Below are 22,394 nucleotides of genomic sequence, written 5' to 3'. Positions count from 1 at the left end.
TATATATATATATATATATATATATATATATATATATATATATATATATATATATATATATATATATATAAATAAATAAAAAGATCTAATTTGTTGAGAATTGCTTAGCGAACCGATGAAACGCGCCCTCCCGTCGCGATAAGCTGACCCCTTGATTGTTGTCTGGGTCACACACAGACTGATGATGTCATACTGTTGTGTGTAGAGAGATGTTAGGATTCGGTTCTGTCTCTGCGTTTTGCACAATGTTACTTTTTTAACGATTCCTTGCTAAGATGAAGTGAGGACGGAGAGGGATGGGCTCCGCCTTCCAATACCGTGCCCTGGATACAGGGGATGGCCAACCCACTGCATAGCTAGACTCGCTTAAAAAGTCCAATACTAGATCACACTACTACTACTACTACTTCTAATATTACGTAAATGTAAAACGCTGAGACTCGACGGAGGCGAATCCTATTCTCTCTTTTTTTTCAGCAGATTAAAAAGCAAGTTTGCTCTTTGACTTTGCCCATTTGGTGCGACCATAAAAAGATACGGTAGTCCCGCATGCAGGATAGAAGCGGAGCTAGGCGCCACATGTACACTTAACACTGAATGGCGTGGTATGGATTTTAAGGAGTTTTGTTTAACATCAACTAAAAGTAGATGTGATGATCTATGTGCCACACTAATTGGTTAGAAGATTAGATCTAATCTGAGAGCACTTTACCATTTTCCACGATGCCAGATCCATACGAAGCCGTTTTCCGTGGACTCTTCTTGGTCGCTGTCTAGCGAGACACCGATAACTTTCGTCCAAAACTCTCTGTTCATGACCAAGGGGATGTTCAAGTTGAAGTTTGCTGAGAAGATTCTGAACTCCCATGTACCGTTTTCTCTGACGGCCAGTCCAATCCACGTCGATGGCCTATATTGGCTACTGTCTTCCCGGTTGGTTACGACTTTGCCATCGAAAGATCTGCTTGGAGATTAGGGAATGTCATCACTTATTCCGCGTTGCAAGGGCTCTTCTTAAACAATGCGGAGACACGCTTGCCACAGCACACAAAAGTTCCAGGGCAAAAGTCCATTCTTGCAAAGTCTGAGGCTTAAATCCTTTTCGTCTTCATCTTCTTCGTAGGAGGACCTCCTGAGCAAGTCGTCGGAAACACCGTCGCTCCCCGCGCCTGCCGCCTACCCAGTGTGCAGCTCAGCTCATCGCAGCTCGATAAATGCAGCTTGATCGGGTTAAGATTTATCTGCTATTCCTCCCTTATATTTCAGTACGTTTCCTTAAGGAGAATATGTCCAACTCGTAAACGCTGATATATGATTGTTGCTGCCAGCCCTCCTCAGCTGGAAAGGACATGAAATGGCTGAACCCTGGCAACCCTCGGAGCCTCGCACGTCAGTCTGGCTTTGACGTGAACTTTGAGACGTCACTGCTCACGTTCAGAGAAATTCCATCAGTTCTGTACGTAGTTTCCACTAGCCTCAACGCGGGTTCAAAAAAAAAGGAAGAATTTAGCCAATGGGCAGAATAATTGACTGGTGAAGTTGAGCCAGCGTAGAGTTTATTTGGGGGAAATTAACCCTCTCGTGGACGGACTCTCCTGGACAACTACTAGTATTTCCCGTTTTTTTTACCAAATTGTAGGATCCGTACCCCTGTAGAAAGGCCTGGTGGAGGCTACCGGCTCTGCAGCGAGCGTCCACACGATATGCATGTGCAGGCCTAGATTCCTTGAAACGTGCAAAGCTAGAAAGTCGAGAGGTCACACTTTTGCGCTGTAGGAAAGGCACTTGACAGGATTGTCTTGAATCCACTCCATGATGATGGGCAAGGTAAAAGACGTTGGAATTAAAGGGTTTGGCTCCGACGTCCAATACCGTACCCTAGACACGGTGGATTGACAACCCACTGCCCCTATGGTCTCAAAAACAAGCAATGAGAGTACATTTGCATTTTTGCGAACATTCAGGGAGCAGTGCTAACGATCAGAAAAATTCCATGACTGTCCACACGGTATGCAGTCCTTTGCAAGTCTTGAAACCTGCCCTGTTCAGCGGAGGACTCAAGTGCAAGTCGTCGGAACCTCCTCCCCATGACTCTGACTGCTCCTTTAGTGCATGGACGTGCTTTCGTGCTGATTAGCAGGGTTATTTGTGATGCCGGCTTTATATTCCACTTTCTCCTTTATAAAGGACGCAAACACGACATAGCTAATTTACGACTCACCATAAATACATAACACGTTTGTACTGTCTAACCGTTGAAGGACAGAACATGGGCCGATCCGTCATAAAAGGAGGTGCAAGGGGAGACAAGGTAATATATCACACAAGATCATGCACAAATCCACGGCTACAGGGTCATCTATAGGACAAGAAACAGCAAAAACAAAAACAACTTCTCCTCCTCTTCGTACGTGGACTAAAGCTAACACATGTAAACGTGAACACGTGTGAACGCCAAGGTCAACAGTTAACCCTCGGGTCCAGAGACAGAATTACTTAGCACTAGACGAAACAAGCTGGAATAGTTATTTGCAGTTTGTATTAAAGTCGCCAGATGGCAGTATTGAGACATCGTATGTATCTCTGTCTTTGGTCAAGCTGTTGTTGAAGCTTCAGCTGACGGAGGCCTAGGCAAACACTTTGAACATTGACTTTGGAAGGCACGTGGTCGTCATTCCATCCATGCCAAGTATTGGTTAAATCATGTTAGGCGCGTGGCCGGCTATATCTTTCTGGTTTAACGGTGCACAAATAAGAGTTCAACCGAACATAAAGTCAGTCGTACCACAAAAGGACAAGTCATAATCAATCAGAAGTTTTCAGGACAATAATAACCAGGGGTTTTCCAGTTACCAGTATCAGACTTAAGCGTCTTTGATGGTTACACAGCTACGATATCAGCTTAAAGATAAACTTTACAGATTTTCAGTCAAGTGAAGAAAAGCAAATTTCAACTGTAATTCTAACAGGAAATTGGACTTACCCACATTTTTCGAGTAGTGTTGGAAATTACAATTCAAACATGTCTCTACCAACACAAATGAACTTTCAAGACAACATCTACATTACAGTAAAATAACCCCGTTCACACTGTCTGCCCTTATAAGATTTTAAAAAAAGCCTACCTGAAACTGTTTCTTATTTTGGACAGCCGTCTCCTAATCTTGCCCGGCGGTGGGGCGGCGTCCTCTTCCTTAGACGGGTCCACCTTCCTCATCAGACGGGACTGCATGTACTGAACAATCCCGGCAACCCTCATGAACCTCAGGGTTCGATCTCGGCCGCCGGACGCCATCTTGGAAAATTCTGCGGTAGGTCTTTCACCTCTCACAAACACAACTAAAGACCTTTCAGGTCTTTGTTGGAGGTCACAAATTCTTTCTTAAAGTGTTGCCGAAGGATCTGTTCTCACGGTTGACGTGTCCTTAGGTTGAAGGCAGCGTTTAGAAGGTAACTATGATTGTCACAGATTGTCCTCCAGCTGTGTTTAGCACGCTGTGGAAGAATGGATTACAGCTTGGACATATTAGGTGTTTAACGTACACGATCTCTGTGTGAGCGTCACGGGTCCTAATACTTCCAACAGCGGTAGTATCCGGGCTGGGGGTTTCACAAAGTCTTCTGGAAACGGTTACCGGCTTGAATCAAGGAGCTTCAACAAGCTTGGATGAATCCTCAGTGAAGTCCTGCGGTTGCCTTGTGATGTCGATGAGCAAATGACTCTCAAAGTTGTTACATCAGCGTCAGTCGGTAAAGCGATGCGTGGTCCTTCAGAAAGGCAGGCTGATGTGTTGAGTCACTGGTGGTTGAGTTGACGGATTCCGGTTTGTCAGTGCGTTAACACACGACTTCTTTACCTCATCCAACTGCGTAACCAACGCACGAGTGCGTTATAAGAAGTGGTTGAAAAGAAAAGACGATTTCGTCTTTCCCGGAAGGCTCCTCTCAGCCGGAATCCAAGGCGAAGTACGACCATGTACCCGTGAGAACCGACGATCGACGGAAACCCATGCGCACCCTACATCCGCACGGGCTGCTCGCTTTGGCCATCTGACGAAAAAGGCCGACCTGCGTCTTTCCGCGAAAGGTCCGGGAATTCGCGGACAAGCCCTGCCCGGACAAAAAAGGCTCTCGCCTCCCAGAGCCGGCCGGGGGTTTGACCAAACGTCGCCGTGGCGTGACGCTGTTATTTCGGAGGTCGGTCGTCATGCAGAGGTCACGCTGGGGGGTTACTGCGTCGGACGGATGCTGGGCCGTGACGTCACACAGACCGGATATGACGTCGGGTGACGTCATGAGCAAGCGTGAGCGTCAGCGCAACGTCTGCCCCCCCCCCCCCAAATTCCAAGAAAGACCAATTTCTGTTGGAACAAGGTTGTGGCATCAGCTTTGACGCTTTATGATCAGGCTGGTCGTAGTCGGTGTTAGCCTGAGTGTCAGCCTAATAGCTTTCGTCCGCTCCCCAAGATCCGCTCCCCGCCAGCGGACGAAAGCTAACAAGGCTGACACTTAGGCTAAGTCGGTGTCATTGTCAAAGAAAGTTTTCTGGTGCACTAGCAAATCAATGCACCAAAAGACAACGCTCTGATTCATTGGGGACATCTGATTGGTGATTTTTTGGTCTTCATATTTGTGTCAAGTGACGTCAGCCAAGTTTCAGGGACAGTTCAGTTTCCCCGAAGTAGGCAGGATGTTCCCATGTAACCATGGCCTAATTTAACTTCCGTTCAACCAACAATGCACCGCCACTACCCATACCAATTGTATTATACTAGTATATGTACTTCCAAGTACGTGACGATCAAATATGCGTTGACGAAGGTATGAATGAATAGTAGAGGACCAGTCAGTAAAGATGTGCTTCTTACAGATCGACGAATACGTAGACTGGTCAGTATATTCCTTTTTATTACTTTAAACATTTTTAACATCATGAAAAAGTTGTGCCCTTTCAAAAGTACCAACTTTACTCTTCTAAAAATGACAGAAATTGAGGCACAATCTAGCCTTTACAAGTCGTAAATTAATTAAGTACAGGAACCAGACTGGTTACATGCGGAAGAAGAAACATTCAAACAAGATTTTCTAACATAGTGTGTGGGCTAAGACCAACACATATAAAATGGAATAGTTGTCAAGATAATTATATATTATAAAGTATGGCTTTTCACATAAAGATCTTGTATGTCTGTGTGTGTCTGCAACCTTAGCTTACTACGAACGCGACTTAATAATTATTCGCGAATGTTGCCTTTATAAGCCTGTCTTCCCTGTGTTTTAAACAATAGACACATATGACGCTCTTACACATTAGCAAGTACATTGTACACGTGGCATCAAATATTTACACAACAAGGCGACAACACCACGTGGCCCTTTCTTGAACTGATTGCCTCTTATATAAAGTTTACATAAACCTATCTAAAAAGTTCGTAGCATACTTAAGACTCATCCAGTATTTGCGGAAATGCGTACACCGGTTTACGAAAAAATAATGATACCATCATAGTACATCGCATTGCTCTGGTCAAAACTAGAACTACATGCAAGTAATACATTAAGTGACCACGATACATGTATATTTTACACTGGTACAGTGGTAGGGAGTACTAACACTTGATGGCATCTTACGTCCTAGCCTTGGTCCTAACTATAAGAGAATCTTCTGTAATATCAAGCACATACATAATGAATAATACTCATCTTCACTATTACTTGACTACGACAGTTTAAGTTTATACAGACTCCCTGACACCTTTGGCCCTCTACTGACGCGGCGTTTCTGTTCGGTCACGTGACATGGTCAGTTTTTCTGACGAAGACCGAAAACTTGGATGGGTGTAGAACACATGGAAAAAACTTAAAAACTTTGATAATTGAGTAAAGACTATCACTTTATATTTGAAATATATATCTTAACGGTTATATATATTTATATTTTACGATTTGCTGTATATAGGAGCTCTACCCTCCCGCATCCAGTATAGAATTCTGGCGGGGTTGGGTCGGTAGGGGTGGATGGGGTTGGTGTAGTAGGAGTTGGGCCGGTGTTTGGAGATGATCGTGCCCCACCAGTCATACTCGTACCGTCGCTCCGATGACGTCAGCAGGGCCGGGGACGTGTCGGTGGGAGGGGGGATCCAGGGCATGCGCATGTCGATGTTGTCGTTGTCCCTTGTGTAAAAACAAAGTGTTGCGTCATCATAAAAATTCATCTGTGTTGGTAGTTACATGTTTAAAATTAAAACGTTTGATCCAACGCAATAAAGTTCTCTCATCTTCACTTCAAAGAAGCCACGTGACAAGCTTCACTGGGTCATTCTACTGAGGAAGACCAGAGTGACTGACTGGTCGAAAGCTCTAGGTGAGAGAACTTTATTGTGTTGGATCAAAAGATTTAACTTTAAAAATATATCCAAAGTTTTAACTTTACAAATCTACTGTGTTTGTATCATGTATGTAGAGGTTAGAATTGACTTTCATTTATAAATCTTAGGCCAAACCGATTTTTAAAGTTATTATAGTGGGCCGAAATGCAATCAACGTAAATGAATGTAACATGCAATTCAGCTTCAAGGCTGCGAAACGTTTTAAATCAATAAACCAGTCATCGTCATCACCTTCTAGGCGGGAAGCGCTCGACCAGCTCGATGCCCTGCTGACTGGCGTTGCGGGCAGTGAAGGTGTAGTTGTTCGGCGCCCGCCAGATCCCGACCCACTTAACAAACAAACAAACAAACAAACAAACAAACAAACAAACAAACCTTCTAGGCGGGAAGCGCTCCACCAGCTCGATGCCCTGCTGGCTGGCGTTGCGGGCAGTGAAGGTGTAGTTGTTCGGCGCCCGCCAGATGCCGCCCCACTTCTCACTCACGCGCAGGATCCCCTTCCCGATGTCGTCTGCCTCGATGCGGTACTGGTAGTGGTTTTGGTGATATAATGAGAAATGATGAGATGATAGAATGAGAAATATTAAACGACATCGCGATTAGTTATAGCTAACGTTATAAAACAACCAAAAAGACCTGAAAACAACAGAAAAAAAACAGACAACAAACGGAAAACAACAACAAAAGAAATAAAACTGAAAACATCAAATAAAAAAAGGAAAAGCAAACCGAAAACGTGAGATTGGGTCATGGATCATGCGTAAGGCCAATGATGTTACATGCATCACATGGGTTCACCATTTTACAGATGCTTTGAATTCGAACAGCTAAAAGTTAGAAAGATCTGTATATCGACCATGATCCAATAGAAATTGTGTACCATAATGTTTCTAAATGGTCTAAACATACCTCAAAGTACCCCTCCGTGCCCGTGTCCCTGATGGCGTCGGCGTACTTCAGGATGGAGTAGTCCTTGGACAGGTTCGGGCTGTCTGCGTTCCTCAGCGTCACGTGACCTTCCCAACCCCGGGTGGACATGCTGGTGATGAGAATGAAAAAAAAAATTATGATCAACAAAGACATTAAGTAGCATTAAGGGCGATATATAGCAGCAGCTAATTCTAAAAAAAAACTGATTATACTATAACATAACACTTACATACACAACATAAATCACTATAATTATCATTCCAGGAGTATTGCAACAATATGACCAGGTAAAAATTGTGGAAAATTTCATATTGGAAGTTATAAAGGAATATGACCCATGAAAGTTATGTATGACGCTATAAACTCATATAATTTATATAAATATATAACCCCATATAATCTACATTTGTATATAAACATGACATTTGGATAATCTGTACTGTATTGTACGTTACAGTTTTATTATTTAATAATGAATTGCATTATAATTGAATGTTGACGATTTGATATCTGACCTGTTGATGAGAAGTGTCCAGCCGCCTCCATGCCTCCGGAAGTCACAGAAGACGGGGACGGTTTCGGTCCCCACCAGGATCGTGTGCACGCCGTTATCCGGGAGACCCTTCCCGTCAGCCCTGTCGAACTCCTGCTTCTGACGACATGACCGCGGAGAGGTCCGCGCTAAGGCGAGGGGAAATCAGACAAATTGGAGATTTTCTTAGATGTTGGCGATGTTTTTCGTATGATACAGCAAACTCTCTATTACATGAATTAGTGTAAAAATGGATTCCTGATTTAAACTTGGGAAGTCCATTGATGGATGTTTATCATTGTTTTTTTTACGACTTTTTTTACGACATCCAATCAACCAGCCTATTGCTACCAGTCAAACAACTAAAATTACCAACCGGTTTACAAACCAGCCAACCAACTAACCAACTATCCATCCAGTCAAACAACCAACCTTCCAGCCAGCCAAAAGAACAAACAACAGCCATCCGACCTACTAAATAATCATCCAGCTATCCAAACAATCAATAAACCAACCAATCAGGTAGCCAGTTAGGCAACCAACGAATAGAAAACAAACCTCATTGTTCTTAACTAAAATTGCAGAAAAATTGCCGATCAAACTACCTTCCTTCCCGATGCCGACACAGTCCTTGCCGCCGTACTGCGGAGCCGGGTCCGAGCAGGTCCTGCTCCTCTCCAGGGTTTTCCCCGCGCAGTCGCCTCCGCAAGGCTGCCAGGGGCCCCAGGATGCCCACTGCCCGTTTACTGTGTGTATACATGTAAGAAAAAAAGAGGAAAAATACATGTCGTAAATGAAAACCTTCAAAGGAAGGCCTATGATTTTTCTACACATCGTCAGACAGCTGGATGCATGGTTTGGGTCGAAAGGTTCAGAAAGAAAAGGACACCACTGAGGATGGTAACCACGTTGTTCAATACAAATTTAGGGTAACTTTTAAAAAAAGGAACTAAAGAGGACATTGAATCTTCTTGATGTTGGACTGTGGAAAGAAAAAGACACATAACAATAGAGAGGGAGATAAAGAAGAATCAGGAAGCTGAAACCTAACCTGCATCGCAGTGCACTCCGGAGTCGCAGCCTAAGAACTCCGTGCTGTTGCCGAGGCAGATGCCTCCATGTTGGGGAGGGGGGTTGTCGCACTGCCTGGTCCGCTGGACCAGCCCCAGTCCGCACGACACCGAACACTCCGTCCAGGAGGACCACTCACTCCAGTTCCCGTTTACTGGGGGAAAATTGGATGGGATCACGAAACGTTAGAGACAAGAGAAGATAACATATAATTAAGGAACCATAACATAAATCCTACATCAACAGGTGGCCGTTGGAAAAAATAGTTTGAAAAGACTTCAAGTACTTCAGTTTATTAAGAATGAAATTCGCGGATTGCGTCCTAATGAGAAAATACATTATGATATAGAGACACTTAAAAACCTACGCATTAATTCGATACAAAGTAAAATTAACTATATACTTACAAGTACGAAAAATCACAATCGAATTGGATATACTTTGAAATTAAGAAGCTTTCTTAACCTTCTTGTAATGAAATGGTAGTTGTGGTCGATCTATCGAACTGCTAGTTGTCCTTCAACCAGTCATCGCCCTCTAAAAGCATTTGTCAATTTTTTTTAATTTTTTTTTATTCCAACATTCCAACCAGACGTGGTGACGGCACACAAGTTTTTGCAACTTATATTAATGTCGCCACCAACACAGGGGACAAATACATGACAGGACAATACTCATTTACACCTGAGCGAATTATTTTTAAAAGGACAAAAAATCTATCCGCACCTGGATCCGGGCACTTTGGCAGCCAGCATCTCCTGGCGTCCTTCCTGGAGCCGGCGCAGTCCTTGCCGCCATGTTGGGGAGGGGGGTTCTTACAGGTGCGGAAGCGGATCTGCTGACCCACGCCACAGCTGGCGGCACAGCGCGACCACGTGGTCCAATCCGACCAACCACCGTTAACTGGAATGTGATTTTGAATAATGTTGATCATACTGGCAATGCTACTTGATGGATCACCATAGGCTTAATAAATGGCCCTCCAATTTTAACAAGTATAAGGAGACCATTTTCCTTTATACAAAGGTTGAAAATAAAAACTCTTACTCGCTTTGGGATTGAGGCGAACACAACACCTTTTTGTTGAAGTTTGCTTTTTTTATGTGTGTCGTTGTACCCTGCTATAAAAAAACTAAAAAAAACAACAACTAACAATAAAAACAATGTGCGGAACCTACTAGGACAAGGCGATTCGTCGCACATGGCCCTGATGGTAGCCAGACCCCTGCAGCGGTGTGTGTGTGTGTGTGTGTGTGTGTGTGAGTATCTATGTGTGTAAGAGAGAGGGACTTACTAGGACACGGCGGGCCGTCACACATGGCCCTGATGGTGGCCAGTCCCCTGCACCGGTCCCCGCCGAACTGGGGCCGCGGGTTGTCGCACTTCCGGGTCCGGTTCCTCAGGCCGCGCCCGCAGGACGGGTAACACTCCGTCCACTCCGACCACTGACCGTAACCGCCGTGGACTAGAAAACAGGTATCGATCTATGAGACATGGTGCACGTGAAGGGTAACAACTTTGCTATGGCGACAACGCAACTTTCGCATTTACAGGCAATCACACCTGGACGCTTTGAACTGAAACAGACTGAAGTTCTCTTTGAATTTCAGTTCTTTGCTTGCGACTCTCAAAAACAAACAAACATGTCGAAAAAGTATTAGAAAAAATATCGGGATGCATCTAGTACATCGGGTGAGTTGACGGGAATTCATCATTCTCATAAAAGAGAAAACATCTTAACCAATGTCAAACTCACTTGGACACGCCGTAGCGTTACAGTAGGCGATCTCCCCCCTCCGTCCGGGGCACTGCCTCCCGCCGAACTGCGGCTCGGGATCGCTGCACTCCCGCACGCGGATCTTCGTGCCCTGGCCGCACGTCACGCTGCAGGCAGACCACTTGGACCAGCTGGCCCAGGAACCGTCAACTGGCGATTGAAAAGTTATTATGTTACGCTCCTTTCCCATGAATCTATCTCTGAGTCCGCTTCTATGGGCCAGCTTTACACAAGGGCACTACAGTAAGAGCAGACCCCTATATGTACCTACATCAAATGGTGGTTGAAAAGCCAAAAAGTTATGTTAAAATTCTTCCCAACTGGTAGGCACGATAGTTTTAAAAGCTTCGAATTCTCTGTATAGCAACAACCAGACTTCGTTTCACAACTAAGACAAGTCTCTCCGACTTTCAGCTGCCTGTCCTACAGCCTTCATCAGGCCCAAATGACCAAATCACTGTCTCTTTCAGACCACGTGAAGTGAGGAAAAGTTTCTTTTTTACAACTCTTGTATCTATTCAAGCAAAACGTGAAGAGTATAAGAGAACATTACATAACGTAATTAATTCTGCATCTTTTATCATTTTCGCTACAACGTCTGACGGGAAAGTGCAACTCGTTACGTACTTGCACAAGGAGAATCCATGCAGGTGTCGACCTCCCGACTGGCTCCTTCACACGCGCTTCGGCTCACCTGTCCGTTCACCCTGCATTCCCGGAACCTAGTAAGGAAAAGTAGCAAAGGCGAAGTTGCGATTTACTGAATTTTCTATTTATATATTGGCATTTAGTGTATGCCTTAAACTGGAGACCTGTTAGGAAAAAGGAGAAGAGTCAAGCCCAACCCCGCGTTGGAGAAAACGCGTGGTGTCCATTGGACTTTTTTTTAGCGAGCAGACGTTGACTAAGGCCTAGACGCCAAAGAACAGATAATCTCCAAGCTGATCCTAGGGTGGCAAAGGACAGTATTCATAGTATCCATTGGCCAGGGAGGGTACAATACACCTCTCTGGCCAATGGATTTCGCCTGGCCAATTTGATACTGTCTTATGCCACCCTAGGATCTGCTTGGAGATTCAGGACAGGCCCATATGGAGAAAATAAACCCATGGCCTCATGTTTAAGCAGAGACGAAGTGGACGAGTAAGTCCGTTAACGTTGTTCTTGCTCGTTGTCCTTACCGTGCTTTCTGGCCTTTCCCGCATGTCAGTGAGCATTCCGTCCAGTCGGTCCACTCGCTCCACACCGCGCGGTTCTCGGCTGCCAGGATCTCGTTAGACCCAGAGTCGACCCTGTCGTCCGGTAACACTTCGTTAGGGGGCGCTTCTGGTGACGCATTGGTATTGTCTGGCTCTGAAAATAGAGAGCAAAAGATCAACTTTTCTGTACGAGTATTTGACAAAAAGTGGCTCCTGCAAAGAAAAAGATAGTTTCAACGATAACTCAGGTCGGTTCAAAGGGATATCATATAAGAGTAAAGTAAGAGTTTTGAGTGTTTGTTCTCGGGAAAAGTTAGATGTTTTAGTAGTTTTCGTTATTGTCATAATCGGTTAGAGATTGCGAGTGGTTTAAAGGGGCTAGTATATGTTGAACCAGACCGAGCTATCGTCCAACATACTGAAGACCTTAAAAAACCACGGAGGTTAGTATGTGTGCTGTTTATGTGCTTTTGAAGCCTTGACGCTGTGATTGGTGCATCCAGGTGACGTCAGAGTGACGTCATAGTGACGTGTTGTTGTTACCAGGCGCGGTGGGAGGTTCGGGGATAACGTTGGCCCCTGATGATGACGTCGTTGTCGAAGTTGTTGTCGTCGTTGATGCTGTTGTTGTTGAAAAGACCTTCATGAACCCTTCTGTCGAGATCTCGTCCAAGACCGAAACTGTAACACAGAAGTGCATCCAAATTTTGGGCGTTAGGCAAGCGTTAGGTACAGTGCGGAAGCGACGGCCGTTTGCTGGTTTCGTAGCCTTCGTCTATGTCGTCGTTTTTTTTCAACATCTTAACATTACTTTTTATTTCTAGTTTCCTTCCACCTTTTTCTCTTCATCATTTCCTTCTTTTCTTTTCTTTCTTACCATTTTTATGATTTCTTTCACCCGGTGCATGTGGTGACTGATGGTTATGTTGCTGAGCTAGCTTCAAAATCTAAAATGTGCCAACATTTAAGGAAAAATCCATGTACACGTCACTTTAACACTTTAACACATTAGAGTCTAATTTTGAATGCATTTCGTTGCTGGAGATGAGTCCGTCTCTCGTGTGAACAAGAACAATCATATTGTATCATTCCCAACCAGTTCTCTCATAAAATGTTAGACAATTTACAGTGGATGGATCTATATATGGCTAAACAGTTGCGTCTTACCCTTGACGTCCCCTGACGCGTCGCCGTTGTTTTTCCCCGGCTCCCCTTCTTCTGCCGACTCCAGGATGTTACCCGATGTCTCCAGGCCCTGGTCGCAGGCCGGCAGCGAGCAAAGCTGATACTCCCTCTCGGGCCCGTCGCAGCCGCCGCCCGCCGGGGACTCCTCGCACGCCCGGGTCCGGAACTGCCGCCCGCTGCCGCAACTCACGCTGCACGTGCTCCACGCCGACCACGAGCGCCACCTGCCGGCAGCTGTTGGAACGACAGGGAAGCCATGTTCTTTAGCATCGTTCGACACAGAGATGCATAGAATACAAGGTCACAGGTAAGGGAAGAAGTGGTAATTATTGGGGACGATGGTTGTTGTTGAAGACGGCGGTCAGGAACGTGTACACAGTGAAAATTGGGGGGGGGGAGGGTTAAGTCATCTAACAGTACAGGTGCTCAGGGCCACAGGACAACGGGTAGGAAATATCGATGGTGGATGGTGTCAGGTTGGGGTTGGGGTGTCGGTCCGGGTGGCGTACGTCTTTACAATGGAAATCGGGGATGGGGTGATCAAAGGGTTGCGTTGGGAATGGGAGTAGGTCAGAAACGCTTTAAAATGAAAATTGGAGAGGTGGGGGAATGGACGAAATCAACGTGCCAGTTATGAATTTCACTTTATATTTTACGTGTTAAATTGTTCTTTTAACTTCACATAAATCACTTTCTGTTGTTGGCAACAAATTATGGCTTCACTGGAGAAATCAAAACGTGTTTTTCAGCATATTTTGCAAAAAAAGTGCCGCATTTAGTTTCGTAAAGTGTAGGCCCGACCAGCACCTGGGCACTGGACCGGTATCTCGCAGGTCCGGTTCATGGTGTATGGTCCCTCGCAGGGCGCCCCGGCCGGAGCCAGCTCACAGTACCGCGTCCTGCGCTGCACCCCGCCGCCGCAGGTGGCGCTGCACGCCGTCCAGACCGACCACGGGCTCCACAGGCCCTTTTCTGGACATACAAGGTTTTCACTATCAGTGTCACTGACGAAAGGTAGCGGACGCTACCTGAAACGTCTGACCGTTTCCAAATCATCGAGTTGCTTGAGTAACTGTTTTTTGCGTATCTTATTACCTGGATGTCCCTCACCGACGTACAAGGTTTCGAGTTTGGCGGGCTGTCTCACCCCAATAACAGTACAATTCATGAATCGCTGTATATGTATCTTAAGTTCAAAACTGCGTCTACTCTACGTACCATTGCACGGTGCGTGGTGGCCATTGACAGAAACATTATCGGCACATTAAAGATCACACATGTTCATCAAGCTATGGGCAATCAAGAATTCTAAAAAAAACATTTTCAATGCTTAAGGGCCACTGCGTCTAAAGTTTCACACTTTCTTTACACTGCAGTTTCATTATCGTAAGCATGACGTGTGATATGAGAGAGATATTTCACATTTAATTTACATCTAAGTGTTTAAGACTACATCTTCCTACTTTTGAATGGCCTATGGTATAAAGTCCACCTACCTTTGCACGTGCCCAGGTTGCAAGGTTGTATCTCGGTGTCCTGTCCTGCACAGATGTCGCCCGGTGTCGCTTCCAAACAGGTCCGCGTTCGGACCTGCTCCCCCTCCCCGCACGTCGCGCTGCAGGTGGACCAGTCCGTCCACTCCGACCAATGGGCTGTGGGGAAAGGAAAAGGAGTGCTGACGTCAACTACTACGTCATTTAGCTGCAAGCTGGCCACATATATACGTAGCTTGAGCATTCTCGGGCCAGTCTTGCATATGTCCATAGTTATTAAAAAGGCTAGCTGTCATTAATTAGATCCTTTTGGCGATTTGTTAAAAAAAGTCTGCGACATCAGAATCGTACGTACGGCGCCCAATAATACGACGAGTATGACCACGCCTTTACATTATGACGTGAACTTACAATGCATGCAACATCTAATGCAACGGTAAAATATTTCTAAAATAATCACTTCTAGTTCTATTCTGTCGAATTGATGATGAGTCTTGCATATGCTGCCCCTAGGCACTTATAAGTACCTTTCTTGAAAAAAGCTTAAGGTATAAGATGTACCAAGCAAATTGTTTATTGTTTACTAAGAAACTAAAACCCTTTTCACCCTCACAGCTGAGTTATGGTACAATCACTAATAAATTTTTACATCTAAAATTGCCTTAATTTAAGGTAACTACCACATTTTAAGAACGTGATTGATTTCATTATTTCTATAGTAGAATGCCTAATAGATTTTGTATTTTTTTGGGGGGGGGGATTTGGTACCTTTCAGTTTTGGATCGCAACTCTGCGTGTTGCAGTCCTCGTCCTCGTAGTTGACTCCCGGACAGGAGACCCCTTCACCCCTCGGCTCGGGCGAATCACACTTCCGCCGACGGACCCGGTATCCTCCGCCGCAGGTCGCGCTGCAATCCGACCAGTCGTCCCACTTGCCCCACTGCCCATCGACTATGAAAAAAAAAATTTAAAGATAAAAAAACGTGGTCTCAGTACCACTGGTGGAGCTTCAGGCATAAAACCTCTGAGCGTTTAAGAACCCAAGACACTTCATACCGAGTGGGGTACTGGCTGAAAACGCGAGCCATGTATTGTAACACTAGCTGCATCCTCAATATCAGCGACACTGCAGCCCAGCCGGCCTTCAGCATATATGCATGCTGACTCATCAGCCTAATAGTTGATCCCGAATATACATTTTCAAGACCTAAGTCGGAAGATTGTCAAAGCATGAAACGCAATACTCGCAAGTGTTGTTATTTGCAGGATCATGAGTTATCACCAAAAAAGATTTCCGTTTCAAGCCATCGCTGTGACATGCTTGTATGCTGTGGTCTAAACACTATACAATCTAAAGACTATACAATCCACTGCCTCTGCGGCCCTAAAAAGGCTATGGGGTTACCTTTACCCTTTTCACAATCCCTGAAACGCTGTAAATGTACGTACCGTGACAAGCCTGCATGCTGCAGCGCCAGTGCCCTAGACGCAATGGATCATCGACCTACTGCCCCCACGGTCTCAAAAAGGCTATGGGACTACCTTAACCTATCTACCACGCCAGAAACGTTGTACGTACCGTGACATGCCTGCATGCTGCAGCGCCTGAACTGCTGACCGGTGCCCTCGCAGTCCCGCCCGCCGTGGTCGGGTACGGGCGAGTCGCAGGTCCGGGATCGGGACTGGGTCCCGCCACCACAGCTCACCGTGCACACCGTCCAGTTGGACCACGTGCTCCACCCGCCGTCAACTGAAGAGGACGGTAGATTAGTTGCCATCGTTTTGTGTTTAATATCAATAAGCTACAGAAACATTGGTTTAGTAGTGAATCTGTAATTTTTTAAGCATTTGGAGTGGTTTTGAAAGTCTTTTTTAGTCATTATTGTGAATATCTCACTGATTCTGTCTATGTTAGGGCTGCGGACCGGTACACTGTACCGGTCCAATACCGTAAAAATCGTTTCGGTACAGGTCCAAAATACCGGATCTTGAAGTAACGAGTATATACCGAAATAGCTAGTTTACACCATGTATATGACTAAAGATAGGTAAATCCTACCACAAAGACGAACAATTAGCACTGAAAAAGACGTTAACACCGTCGATTGATTTGAGATCCTCAGTCTCACGAGACATCGCGAGAGTGTGGCTGATCCAGGGTTGTGATAGTTTAACTTAGTTATGTTTGATGTTTTCTGAATAAAGATACTGACAAGTTGTCAACACTTTATTATTGTTTCTGTGTCATGATTGAAAAAGTGAAGAACACATGTTAATTTGTCAAATTGTTCAGGTACAGGTACAGGTCCGGACCTGTACCTAAACCTCTGTACCGGTACCTGTACCTGTACCTGATGTTACGTTTAGGTACGCAGCCCTAGTCTATGTATATAATTTCTACTTTAGGGTCTTAATTGAGAGGTGTCTTAACAAACAGACTTGATAGTCCTTCTCAATCGAAGATGACTGTCAGTACCAGTGTTCTCATTTACGGTGTTCTCATATGACCTCATGTGGCTTCTAAGTCTAAAACCTAATGCAGTCGTCCACACTTCAGGCATCGGTGATCATTATCTTAAGTACCAAACTGGGGTTAACATCCTAGCCTACCGGGCTGTGGACACTGCCCGCTGGAGCAGGGCTGTATCTCCATGTCCACCCCCTGGCAGTCCTGTCCGCCGGCGGAGGGAGCGGGGCTGTCGCACAGACGCTTCCGCCGCATGCTGCCGAGTCCGCACGTGTGCGAGCACTCAGACCACTCCGTCCACTCGCCCCAACCACCGGAAACTGTTAGAAGTGTTAAAATCATCGAAGTTAAGTTCATCCTGTCGTTACTGGATCGTCCACTCGCCCCAACCACGCACCGGACAATGTTGAAACGCTAAGAATGTCAAGCTTTCATGTACGTAGTCCTTTCACGATCATGGAGAGTCTACATGGTCATTTCCACACTTTCCACTCGCCCCAACTGTGCTGTGTTGTCATTACTTTATATTCTGGGTTAGGCGAGGCTATCTTCTTTATGTACAACTGTACACCAATCCTTATCTGTTGTTCATACATTTCTTGAGTGTCTTGAAGAGTAGCTTGTCTTGGTCACTGTCCTAGTCAGACCTCTGCCCATGTCAACACCACTGTAGTCAGAGGTTTAATGAGGTCTGTTAGTTTACGTTAGCCGAATTTATTGGATGTTTCTATTTCTATTTCTAAGCTTCCTCTTTAAGAAAACAGCACAAGAACAGGTGTGCATACCCGGACATGTCGGTCCGCTGCACCTGACGACTTGTACGGCGTCGCCCGTGCAGTTCCTGCCGCCGTACCGGGGCCGCGGGTGGTCACACTGCCGGGACCGCCTCCGCTGGCCCTCCGCGCACGTCACGTCACACGGGCTCCAGTTGGACCACGGGCTCCACCCGCCGTCAACTGCGGGTAAAAAAAATAAAACGCTTTATATGTTACAGGCTAGTTCACCCTAATATTTGTTAAGTTATAGACTCTTGCTTTATCCTTGTTCTACTTAAAGAATCTCATTCAAATCTAAGACAGGAATTGAAAGATTTCAGTTTTAGGTTTAGTTTTCCTGACCTTTACGGTCTCCAAATTTGCTGTACATGTGTCTGATGACCGTTGGGCCTGTCATTCTGCTTGTCCACCCACGTGCTGTCAGCCTACTCTCAAGTTTTCTCCAATTTCCCGTGTTTGAACTTTTGACAACCTGTCATTCTGCCTGTTAATCTTCCCCACCCATGTGCTCTCAATTTCACTCCATTTCCTGTGTCTGACCTTTTAATAGTCTGCCTGTTGGTCTTCCCCGACCCACCTACTATGTCCGGACAAGCATACACACAAACCCACAGCTCAGCCACCCAAAACCTTCCGAACACGTACAACACTTCATATGTAGAAGATAGTATATGTAGAAGATAGTAGACTATCAATACCGACTTCTAAACAATCAGACTTGAAAGTCAGAGGTACACTACCAGGCTTTTCGACCTAGTTTGACTGTATGCACCGTACAAGCATACACAGAAACCCTCAGCTCTGCCACCCAAAACAGTACTTCAGAGTTTACTTACTCGGACAAGGTGACGCGCAGCTCCAAGCATCCATGTCCTGCCCCTCACAGTCCTTGCCGCCATTTTGGGGAGGGGGGTTGTCGCACTTCCTGGTGCGCTTGCGCGTGCCGATGCCGCAGGTGTGGCTGCACTCTGTCCACTCAGTCCAATCACCCCAACCGCCGTCAACTACGGGGGGGGTGCAGATGGGGTATATGGAAAGTCGTTATTTCCAGTTGGAACACTGAGTGCAATAAACTACATGAGTCAGCACCAGGGTATTTTGAGCTTCCAAGACATGGCCATTCGACGCATAGCCTCCTTTGCAGGCGTTCTGGAATAGGCGCTTGTTTACTGATCAAACGTAGATCACAAGAATTAGGACCTCCACCTGCCAACCTTAGCATGCTATGCGTCGACGCTGATTTTTAAAATGGTGAATGTTTAAGACCAAGGACCATGTCTTGGAAGCTTATATTATAAGAGGTAAAAGGAGGTCGGTATATCAGTGAGTCGGCACAGTCCGTTATCATGGCGTGACGTCTGTAGAGTCCTCGAAAAAAAAAAACACGACGTCCGAAGACTTCAATAGGACTAAGTTGATGATGATGTTGATATTCTGTGGCCGTGGCAAGATTAATACCTGGTGCGAAGACCTCAGGTCGTGGGTATTGATGCAGTATTACGCCTCAAAAAACGTCCACCGGGTACGTCAAAATTGGTCTTCTGTACAGTAAATCTGTCATCGTGTACATAGTCCCTTATAGTTTACTGCTTTACACATAAGCCATGCAAGCTATTCTCATTATGTTTATATTGCTTTATGGTGATCTGATATTATTATTTTTACTGAAACCATTATTGTTATGGTAACGATTAGAATTATGCACGCAAACTTTATTTAAAAAAGCATTTTAATCAATAAGAATTGAGTTAAGCGTTTTGCTTTTAAATTGTTTTTAAAAATTGTAAAATTTTGCTGTCCCCACTTGGAGGTAGGCACGACCCAGCGTCGCATTTCTCCTCGTCCTCAGCTGACCCCCAGCATCCGTTTCCGGTCGGGTCCTTGCACTTCCGGAAGCGGAAACGCACGCCGACTCCGCAAGAGACGCTGCACTTCTCCCAGGGCGACCAGTCCTCCCAGTTACTCCTGTCACGGTCTTCTGGTGACAACATGGGGGGGGGGGGCTACTTGTCAGAGATTGTTAGAAAAAAACTTTCCGAACCCTTTCCTGCATTTTACATGTGATGTTCTACTTTAAGTCCAATTGGATGTTTATTTCATAAATATTTCGTTCTTTTCTTTAATTCACATCTTATTTGCTGTCCCTTGTATTAAGTTTATCTAAAACATATTGTTAGAACTTAGATTAGTTAGATTTTTAAAAGAAATGTTCCGAACCGTCTCTTCCATTTGTATGTTTTTAATTTGTTACGGTTTTTCTTGTTTGTTTTTTTATCAATCTTTATATAATTTCATGTCATTTTATTTTTAAATCAAATTATATTCCTTTGTTTATTTTATCTTACATCATTATATTTTGCTTCTCATGTTAATGTTGACGAAGACTAACCAGGATGGCCATCGACAACTATATAGCTAGGAATTTCTTTTCAAATTTGTTATGATGATCAAAGACATAATTCTTTTTATATTACATCGGGAAAAGGCTTATCGATATCGTAATAACACAATGCCTAGTTGCCCATTGGTAGTCCCGTATCAACCTGTTAATAATCTCCAAGCAGATCATACGGTGGCAAGACAGTGTCCATTGAGTGTCCATTAGCCACGTACACACACCTCTGGCTAATGGGTACTGTCTTGCCACCGAAAGGAATCTGCTTGGGGATTACCTGTTAACTCTAGAAGGTTTATCTAATGTTTGGTAAGGCACTCCCTACCTCTGCTGCAGCGTTGGGCGTTACATCCCCTCTTCTGACTCCCCTCTCCGTCACACACGTCTGCCTGTCTCCCCGTGTCCGGGTCTGCGCATGTGCGGGTTCTCTGCTGGATCCCCTTTCCGCAGGTCTTCGTGCAGGTCGTCCAGTCGGACCACTTCGTCCAGGTGAATTCTGTTGGGGGGGGGGAGGAAAACATGTCTTTAGTCTTGCAACCAAACATCTCACATGATGCGAAGACTTCATTCATGGCATCAGAATTGAACCACATTGGTGCGGGGTGTGATACAGAAGTTGGTTGGATTGAACGTTGAGTGTGTTGTACAAACGTTATTTTACAACTGTTGCTGCTGCTGCATGATTTGAAGAGATCTCAGTAAAACCTTGTAGTTGAATGTTTGGCTTCGTAGTTGGTAAGTCGACAACCTCCCCAGCTCTAGGAACTGTTGACATGGGTGGGCAGCATCTCTCATCACCCTTCTGAGTTCACATACAGCTGTTTCACATCTACGTAACTCCAAAGTTCGCAAATGCTCCAACACAACGATCCTGGAGCAGGTTTTCTGGCCTTTCTAAAAAAGCAAAGCTACATACAGGTAACAAGAGTTACGGGGTCGTGTGGCGTAGAGGCAGAGTGCTCGACTCGGAACCAAGAGGTCCCGGGTTCGAGTCCTGACATGCCACCGATCTTGTGCCCTTGGGAAAGGCGCTTTACACGACTTTCCTCACTTCACTCAGGTGGAAATGAGTACCTAGCTTCGGTTAGGGACGTCCCTCGGATAGGCCGTTAAATGAAGGCCCCGTGTTTGGGGAGAGCCACACACCTCGCACGTTAAAGAACCCACCGCACTTATTGAAAAGAGTAGGTATCCTTCTTTCAAGAGGTCAAGAGGTCACAGAACTCACGTCTGCAGTCCGTGTGGCAGTCTCTCTCCTCCGTGTCCCGTCCTGCACAGCCTCCATCCGGGCACTTCCGCGTCCGGATCAGCATGCCTTTCCCACACGTCACGCTGCAGTCAGACCACTCCGACCAATCAGACCACTTGCCTGCAATTTCAAATCAACATATTAGATATACGGTACAATTTTCTCTTCTTCCATGGAGTCGCACACCTCAACTGGTCTGTCACAAATCCTGCAAGTAATACAACAATACAGTATACCATGTCTACAGCAAGTACAATGGAGAAAACGTCCACCATAATATTTATTACTCTTTCATGAATGATATATGCATGATTTATCAGCACAGAGCCCTTGAGGCCAAAAGGATGGACTGTATACTAGTACTTAATTCAAAAGCGACTCCCATCAACTTTACCCAGACAGAACACTCTAAGAAGTTAGCCTCCTTCGCAGACTTGTAGGGCGGCGGTGTTACAGTCTCTCCCCGGCAAAACTCCCTCGGCGGCAAAATTGTCCCTCCGCTGAATAACTCGCGTCGCTCACCGAGTTATACAATGTTGCTCTTAGAATTACAGTTTTGGCTATGCGACGAATTAATTATGATTATACAGTAAGTAGCGTTGCTCCTGAAAACAATCTCAAATACAACCGGAAGTACGTCACGAACATACTTGGTGCGTCATTTCCTTCAGGACAGGGGTCCCTCTTGCAGACACGGAGGTCCTCGTACGAGCCCGAGCAGTTCTTCCCGCCATGCATCGGGAGCGGGGAGTCGCAGGCCCTCAGGCGGATCTGGGTGCCTATGCCGCACGTGGCGGTGCAGACAAGCCACTGGGACCAGCTGGACCAGCCTCCGTCAACTGGGGAAACATAGGAAAACACAATGGTTATTTAGGATGAAGGAAAACACAATGGTCAGTTCTGGATGCCTATGCCGCAGGTGGCCGTGCAC

At 45.5% G+C, this 22,394-nt stretch overlaps 2 protein-coding genes across 2 annotated transcripts in view; both read right to left on the bottom strand.

Annotated features, from left to right (window-relative positions):
- Positions 1 to 5,933: 5,933 nt before the first annotated feature.
- Positions 5,934 to 7,435, bottom strand: LOC109486972. Its single transcript, XM_019790888.1, has 3 exons — positions 7,299 to 7,435; positions 6,765 to 6,916; positions 5,934 to 6,174 (listed from the first exon to the last, which is right to left on the bottom strand). Exons 1-3 carry the CDS (start codon positions 7,425 to 7,427, stop codon positions 5,940 to 5,942), a joined length of 516 nt encoding a protein of 171 aa, XP_019646447.1. The 5' UTR covers positions 7,428 to 7,435; the 3' UTR covers positions 5,934 to 5,939.
- A 95-nt stretch (positions 7,436 to 7,530) lies between these two features.
- Positions 7,531 to 22,394, bottom strand: part of LOC109486880 (SCO-spondin-like) — a 60,227-nt gene continuing 45,363 nt past the window's right edge. Inside the window, exons 28-49 of the mRNA XM_019790785.1 lie at positions 22,114 to 22,302; positions 21,443 to 21,583; positions 20,540 to 20,710; positions 19,624 to 19,797; positions 18,656 to 18,823; positions 17,829 to 17,999; positions 17,187 to 17,363; positions 16,156 to 16,326; positions 15,345 to 15,527; positions 14,580 to 14,735; positions 13,891 to 14,055; positions 13,066 to 13,317; positions 12,442 to 12,579; positions 11,881 to 12,052; positions 11,327 to 11,421; positions 10,679 to 10,849; positions 10,217 to 10,387; positions 9,649 to 9,825; positions 8,903 to 9,076; positions 8,457 to 8,666; positions 7,835 to 8,000; positions 7,531 to 7,543 (exon numbers count right to left, since the gene is read on the bottom strand). Of these exons, the coding sequence (XP_019646344.1) occupies positions 7,531 to 7,543; positions 7,835 to 8,000; positions 8,457 to 8,666; positions 8,903 to 9,076; positions 9,649 to 9,825; positions 10,217 to 10,387; positions 10,679 to 10,849; positions 11,327 to 11,421; positions 11,881 to 12,052; positions 12,442 to 12,579; positions 13,066 to 13,317; positions 13,891 to 14,055; positions 14,580 to 14,735; positions 15,345 to 15,527; positions 16,156 to 16,326; positions 17,187 to 17,363; positions 17,829 to 17,999; positions 18,656 to 18,823; positions 19,624 to 19,797; positions 20,540 to 20,710; positions 21,443 to 21,583; positions 22,114 to 22,302 (3,605 nt within the window). The remainder of the gene's footprint in view (positions 7,544 to 7,834; positions 8,001 to 8,456; positions 8,667 to 8,902; positions 9,077 to 9,648; positions 9,826 to 10,216; positions 10,388 to 10,678; positions 10,850 to 11,326; positions 11,422 to 11,880; positions 12,053 to 12,441; positions 12,580 to 13,065; positions 13,318 to 13,890; positions 14,056 to 14,579; positions 14,736 to 15,344; positions 15,528 to 16,155; positions 16,327 to 17,186; positions 17,364 to 17,828; positions 18,000 to 18,655; positions 18,824 to 19,623; positions 19,798 to 20,539; positions 20,711 to 21,442; positions 21,584 to 22,113; positions 22,303 to 22,394) is intronic.

The sequence above is a fragment of the Branchiostoma belcheri genome, unplaced genomic scaffold (genome assembly GCF_001625305.1).
Source record: "Branchiostoma belcheri isolate BF01 breed outbred unplaced genomic scaffold, Haploidv18h27 scaffold84, whole genome shotgun sequence".
Classification (NCBI taxonomy): Eukaryota; Metazoa; Chordata; class Leptocardii; order Amphioxiformes; family Branchiostomatidae; genus Branchiostoma; species Branchiostoma belcheri.
This window is presented reverse-complemented; position numbering and strand designations above follow the sequence as displayed.

Coding starts and splice junctions, on each gene's coding strand:
- LOC109486972 (XM_019790888.1), bottom strand. CDS start 7,427: ATGTCCACCCGGGGTTGGGAAGGTCACGTGACGCTGAGGAACGCAGAC. Junction 6,917..7,298: donor GCACGGAGGGGTACTTTGAG/GTATGTTTAGAC, acceptor AACCACTACCAG/TACCGCATCGAGGCAGACGA. Junction 6,175..6,764: donor GAGCGCTTCCCGCCTAGAAG/GTTTGTTTGTTT, acceptor TTTTTACACAAG/GGACAACGACAACATCGACA.